General features: G+C 33.7%; 1 protein-coding gene across 1 annotated transcript; it reads right to left on the bottom strand.

Moving 5' to 3' along the window:
* Nucleotides 1–316: 316 nt before the first annotated feature.
* On the bottom strand, nucleotides 317–3108 carry LOC116004039 (replication protein A 70 kDa DNA-binding subunit A-like). Its single transcript, XM_031243980.1, has 12 exons — nucleotides 2959–3108; nucleotides 2788–2859; nucleotides 2589–2682; nucleotides 2417–2513; nucleotides 2271–2327; nucleotides 2014–2079; nucleotides 1786–1918; nucleotides 1425–1712; nucleotides 1117–1227; nucleotides 852–1028; nucleotides 518–542; nucleotides 317–366 (listed from the first exon to the last, which is right to left on the bottom strand). The coding sequence occupies exons 1-12, from the start codon at nucleotides 3106–3108 to the stop codon at nucleotides 317–319; spliced, it is 1320 nt and encodes a 439-aa protein (XP_031099840.1).
* Between the last annotated feature and the right edge of the window lie 3983 nt (nucleotides 3109–7091).

Genomic DNA, 7091 nt, shown 5'->3' with positions numbered 1-7091 from the left:
CTTGAATTTGAATCTATAAACTTTTGCAGGAACATGAACATGGATTGTGGCTATATTGGAATCCTATTTATAGACATTGGATGTTGTCAACTCAAAGGTTAGTCTTTTTACTGTTACTTGTACAATTTGTTGATTGCTTGTCTTTGTGAGCTATGTGAAATGCATGATATGTTTAATACACATATAAATATATGAATATTGTAGTGCTGTAAAATGTTGTATTAATAATGTTGGGCCCAACTTGGAAAATTACATAGCATTTTTACAGTAAAATTAAAATACAATTTATAAGAAGCTAGAACAAAAAAAAAATTTCCTACGCACTGATCTTGTTGTTCAGACTTGATTTGTTTATACCTTCTTGACCTGCAAATTACATTTACTGCAAGTATTAGTGAATAAGTACTATTGGCTCAAAAAAAAAAAAAAAAAAAGAAGTAACCTTTAGTAAGTGTAAAGGGTAAAGAAATCATACCATGTCCAGTGATATGCTAGGCAGTCATATAGCTGCACATACCCTCTTTTAAGTTCTTCATATTTACCTGTATTTCAGACATAGGAAAAAGGGTACTGAATAGTACTGAGCATTAACATAAGATCTTCATATTTACCTGTATTTCATACATATCCAAAAGGGTACTGATTAGCACTGAGCATTAAGATAGAGATTCAAACAGTTTTTAGTGATTAAACTATTTAAGGATTTTAGACAGTGATATAGTAGTTAAAGTTTTAAGCAAAAAAAGCCAATACGGCAGAAACATTTGACAGTAGCAGAACAAAAAGAACCAAAACAGTGTTTTCAAAAACATGTTTCAAACAATCAATGTCTCTTTTAAGTCTTAAACTACATCTTCAGAGGTCTTCTCCAGCTTGACTTGTAGGAGCATTTTCTTTGTAGAGGTCTTGCTTGAGGAATATTCATCTAAAAGACACCTCTTAACAGACCCAGAGTCTAGATCCTCAACATCCTTGGCATTTCCAGTTATGGCCAGGGGACTTTCAACTTCACCTTCAGAAATAAACTCCTGAAAAAAAACACAGAAAAAATGACATTTAGTACTACATTTACACTAAAATTCATATTGATTTTACTCTTAAGTATATAGATTTTACCTCATCCGATTCAAAACAGTCATTGGACTGAAGCTTAGAAGTTGGATCATTATCAAAGCTTTCCAGTAATTCAGGGCAGTAGGAATCAATCAATTTAGTATCGTTAATAACCTTCATAACAGCGAATGCATTATGAAGATTATCAAACTGTTATTTCCTCACGGCAATCTTCCAGATTAGTGTCATAGAACACAAGGATAAAATCTCATTGGGTAGAAGTTGGTTATCCTAAAATTAGAGAGTAAATATATTAAGTATTAAGGTCTATACTTGATTGTAAAGTCATCTAATGAGTAATGGTGCATTACCTGTGGATATTTGTCTCTCAGTTCGACAGCAGACATGCCAATCAACTCTTTGCACTCCCGGTCCCACAAAAGGAATGATGCATTACCATTCCTATCAACAACTCTAACCTTAAGCCTATATCTCAACATTCCTTCACCCCATGTCTTATTACACTTGTAACAGTCGTAGCACCCATTAGCATTTAGGGTAAGTTTTTTGCTACAACCAGATGTCTTACATGAGTTATAATACCAGTCCAAACCATTTTCTATACCAACGATCTTAGCCACCACCCAATAGTCGTCGTACTGGACAAAACTCATCATAGATTAAAAAGAGTTAAAGATTTGATTTTTATTAATTTATCTTTAAGGAAAATACCTGTTTCTTCTCATAAACCTCAGCAATGGTAGTCATTATCATAGAACCACTGTTGAATGTGTCAAAAGTATTGGCAGCAGACATACTTGAAATAGAGCAAATACTACGCATAGGAGTCTTCTCACCACATATTCTATAACATAGATCAAATAGTTTAAGATTTGGGAGATTAGTATTTTTTTATAAGTCTTAACCTTAGAATAAAGTATAGGTAAATGTAATTCTTACCTATCCCTAAGCTCCAGAATTTCAGGGATGTCTTCATTGATAAATAATTGTGTGGCATCATAGGAGCTTAAAATTTTAGTTTCCCCAGCTTAGGAAAATAACAAAAAGATAATAAAAAAATTATTTCAGAATGTAGTCTGTTTTGTAAAAACAATATTAGGAATATAATTTGTTTTCTGTACTTACTATTGTAACAACTTCTGACCCTACAAAATTGCATCAAGATTATGACATGAAGATTGACACTTTTTTTGTACCAAGAGTCAACTTTATCCACATGATCGTCCCATACTGTGCATTTCATTTCATCCCCACTGAATATTTAAAAAGATAATAGACTGTAAAACCAAAAACACATCCTAGGATTAAAAATAGAAGAATTAAAAGAAAACAACATATTTACCTTTCATCCTCTATGAGAAAGTCAATCAACCGAGAAGGCTTTCCACCTACAATCCTTTCTATTGGAGAGTAAATCTCAACTATCCTTCCAATCACATCTAAAAAATATATATATTAGATTGGCATAAAATAAATACTATACTAAATGATTACAATAGAGTAAGATTATTTACCAATGAGTTCTTTGTCGTCAATCTGATCAGATGCCCTCAAAGATTTAAAACTTCTCAAACGAAACATATGCCTAGGAAAGTTTAAATTCTTGTACTGTTTCACAACTGTAGAGTAATTGAACTTAACCATAAATTTGTTTGGGCTCGTCTTATAAGTATAAAAATTTGTAACCACAAGAAAATTTTTTAGACAATAAACTTTGCCTTCAACGAACTGGTTTTGAAATTTAACAACATGCTCACGTGGGATGTAAGCATGTAAAACATTACCCTACAATGAGAAGAAGACAAAAATTACACTGCTGTATATGAACACTTTTCATATAAAACTTGATAATCCTATATACATTTTTGCAGGTTAGATAATTACCTCGCTATCATGGAAGACACATTCTCGACATTTCACGGCTTCACTGGACTTCCATTCTCTCACTTCATAAGTTCGAACACATCTAACCTTCAATGCGCACGTTGTTCTCATCGGTGATATCTGAGTGGCCAAGATATACATTGGCGGCATTTTGTATCCTAAATATTCTTTGCTGAAAGTGTTTGTAATTATATAGGATTGCAGTGGTAGAGGTGAACTGAAATTACACTCCTTTTATAGTACATGATGTAGATTCCTATTAATGTATTTTAATTAATTAAAACAACTAATGCCGACGTTTAGATATCTAAGAAGCCGTCTGTGGATTGAAATTATCTTCATTAATGCTCACGTTCAAATAACTAATGGACACAACTTTTGAACAAAATACTTATCCAAACGAAGAGTCTCAGCAGTCTAAAACTAAATAACATTAAACTCAACGTAGAACCCAATAGGCTATAGTAAAACGGCGTCGTATGTTTTGAGCGGAAATTGGAGCCAAAATTTTTGGCCAAAAACATCTGGATTTTTTATATATAGGATTAGTGGGTAAATTTATTATATTATTGGTTTAATGCATGTTTGTGATATTAATTAGCGGTTAGCTTTTTACAATTTTTTTTTAAAATCTAGCGACGGACAAATATTGTAGTAAATCCGTAGTTAAGAATCAAATAAAATAAAGAATACTAACAAAATAGCGACGGTAAAAATCCGTAGTTAACATTAGCGACAGATAATTTTGTCACTAAACTGTAGCTAAATGGCATCAAATTCAAATAATAAAAACAAATTAGCGATGACTATTTCCTTCGCTACGTGTAGCAACGGATATTTCTATCGCCAAGTCTAGCGACAGAAAAATTCGTAGATATTCCCTTGCAAAGTTTGTCACCAGATTGTCGTGGTAGGAGTCTAGTGACGGAATTCTTGTGGGTGTAGCGATGGATATTCCGTCGCTAGACATAGCGACGGAAATTTCTGTCGCAATTCCCTAGCAAATTTCAGCGACAAAACCGTCGTCAAGCAAAATATAGCGACAGATTTTTTATGTAGCGACGGATATTTCCGTCGCTAGAATTAGCGACGGAAATAAACTACGTCGCTGAATTCTAGCGACGCTCATTTTAGCGACGGACAAAATTCGTCGCTAATAAATTAGCGACGGATTTTTCCTATTTAGCGACGGAAATCGTCCGTCGCTATTTTCGCGCTTTTTGTAGTGATCTATTTCATCCACAAAAGTTGTGTACAACACCCTCCAACTGCAATGTTTTCTTCCTCTACTATGCTTACGGAGATGGAGTTTTACTTCTTACTCAGCCATGAGACCAAGTTTTTCCCAATGAAGAAGCATCCACCAGAGGTGCTCTTTCGATCATTGGTGTTGCCTACCCAATCTGCATCACAATATCCTACAAGGCATATCTCACTTACTTTAGAGTAGCAGATGTCGTATTGCTCAGTTCCCTTAACATATTTTAGGATCCTTTTGGCTGCAATAAGGTGTGACTCCTTTGGAGTTGATTAATATCTGGCACACATACCAACACTGTGCATTATATCTGGCTAACTTGCTGTTAGATACAATAGGCTTCCAATACACTATGCATCCACTAATTGTCCTGCTTCATCTGTGGATAGTTTTGTAGAAGTAGAGATGAGAGTTCTGGGAGACTTACACGATTCCAAATCAAATTTCTTGATTAGGTTTTTGGCATACTTTTCTTGTGAGATAAAGTATCCATCAGACCCTTGTTTCACTTGTAGGCCTAGAAAGTAAGTCAGTTGACCTACCATTGACATTTCAAATTCCCTTTTCATGACTTCTACAAGTTCATTAGTATATTTCTGAAGTGTAAACCCAAAGACTATATCATCCACATATATATGAGAAATTGTAATGTGTTTACCAGTAGTTCTTACGACTAATGTTTTGTCAACACTTCCCCTCTTATATCCCTATCATAGCAAATATTCTGTCAGTCATTCATACCATGCTCGTGGGGCTTGTTTTAGACCATACAGGACTTTCCCAAGTTTATAAACATGATCTGGATGTTTTGGATCCTCAAACCCCTTAGGTTGGGCAACATAGATATCTTCATGTAGGTAACCATTCAGAAAAGTTGTTATAACATCCATCTGAAACAGTGTGAAACCCAGTATACAAGAAACTACTAGAAGGATTCTGATTGACTTTAGTCTTGCTACAGGAGCAAATGTTTCATCATAGTCTATCCCTTCAATTTGAGTATATCCCTAAGAAATTAATATGGCTTTGTTACGTGCCACATTACTAACCAGCTTCATCAGTTTTATTCTTGAAGATCCATTTTGTACCAATAATGTTTACTCCTTCTGGTTTAGGAACCAAATCCCACACATGATTCCTCTCAAATTGACTTAGTTCATCATACATTACCTTAATCCATAGATCATCCTAAAGAGTTTCCTTCACATTCTTCGATTCTATCTTTGAAGTATAACACGAGAATCCAGCTAGTTCAACTAGATCATTTCTGACTCTATTTCTTGTTCGTATGCCAGCTAATGGATCACCAATAATGTTGATCCATTTTGTACCAATAATGTTTACTCCCTCTGGTTTAGGAACCAAATCCCACACATGATTCCTCTCAAATTGACTTAGTTCATCATGCATTACCTTAATCCATAGATCATCCTAAAGAGTTTCCTTCACATTCTTCGGTTCTATCTTTGAAGTATAACACGAGAATCCAGCTAGTTCAACTAGATCATTTCTACCTCTGCTTCTTGTTCGTATGCCAGCTGATGGATCGCCAATAATGTTGTCCGAATAATGATTCTTCTTTATTCTGGTAGGGATATTTCTTCCACTTCTGTCAAAAATTGGTTGAGATGTCTCTTCTTGTTCATCATTGTCTTCTAGGGGTAGTTCATCTACGTGGGTTGTGAAGAATAAGTGTGGGGGAGATCACTTGCTTTTGTTGTTAAGATTAAGAGTGAGGTGGGTTGTATCTTTGTTGCAGTTATTTTTGTCTTTTTAAATGAAATGAAGGAAATTATTGTTCTAAAAAAGAAAAGAAGAAAAAAGAAAGAAGAGTATGGAATTGAAAAAATGTAATGGAAAAATTAAGAATATATGTTTGAAAAGGAAAAATATTGCTGAAAATTTATAAAAAAAAATGAGAAAGAATCATCAGTTTGTTTTGAGTTCGAAGTTACTTTTGAATAAATGAAGTAGGGGAAGTTCTTGTAATATTGAGGAAGAATTTTTGTTTTTGAGAGTGATAGTCACCTTGAAATGTCAATAGAGAGAATGATTTTGAATGGAAATTGAGGCTGTCAAGTAAGGATCATGGATTGTTTGTATTTATTTGCACCTATAGTTTGAAGGCTTTGTTTGAGCTACTTTCCTAAATATTTTTCACCTTAGCCCTAGCTCCATTACAACCTTTGAAAAGTCCTTATGATTTGTGTCATGCGTGGCTCTTATAGTGGTGACTGAGAAGATATGCAAGCCTATGGTAGAGCAATTTTATAGGAATGAACTTGAGTGGAAATTATACCATCAAACACTTGAGCGTGATGAGTGATTCCTGTGAGGGCTTACTTATTTAGTTCTCTTCATTTTTGAATAGGTGTGCTAACTTATTAATTGCAGGGTGCTTCATATTATTGTTCATGATGTGTTATGAGTTTTGGGAATTACATTTTAATTTAGCAAATAATATTCTTGCTTGGTGACAAGCAAACGTTCTAGTGTGGAGGAATTTGATGAACACATTTTACAATTTAATTTAAGTAGTTTTTATACTATAATAATATTTATTTATTTCTCACTATATTATGTTTTAATTCTTTTAGTTTAACAATTAATTAGTTAAATAAGTGTTTTATTTATTAGTCAATAATGATTTTGAACCCAACAAGATTTTAGCCCAATTTCTTAATTTTATTTGATATTATTTTAAACTTTAGCCCATAACATCATAGCCCATTTTTCTTTATTTGTTTAATAATCTCAAGCCCAAAGTATTTAACCTAATGATCTTACTAAATAAACAAAAAAAAGGAATTCAAATGTTTAGTATGTTCCCTGTGCAGCTCACCTATGAAAGAAGCAGTAGCAAATACCTCGTCAG

The sequence above is a fragment of the Ipomoea triloba genome, chromosome 14 (assembly GCF_003576645.1).
Source record: "Ipomoea triloba cultivar NCNSP0323 chromosome 14, ASM357664v1".
NCBI classification, from domain to species: Eukaryota; Viridiplantae; Streptophyta; class Magnoliopsida; order Solanales; family Convolvulaceae; genus Ipomoea; species Ipomoea triloba.
The sequence above is the reverse complement of the archived record's forward strand: the minus strand, read 5'-3'. Positions and strand labels throughout refer to the sequence as shown.

Coding starts and splice junctions, on each gene's coding strand:
- LOC116004039 (XM_031243980.1), bottom strand. CDS start 3,108: ATGCCGCCAATGTATATCTTGGCCACTCAGATATCACCGATGAGAACA. Junction 2,514..2,588: donor TGACGACAAAGAACTCATTG/GTAAATAATCTT, acceptor TATATTTTTTAG/ATGTGATTGGAAGGATAGTT. Junction 1,919..2,013: donor ATTCTGGAGCTTAGGGATAG/GTAAGAATTACA, acceptor TCTATGTTATAG/AATATGTGGTGAGAAGACTC.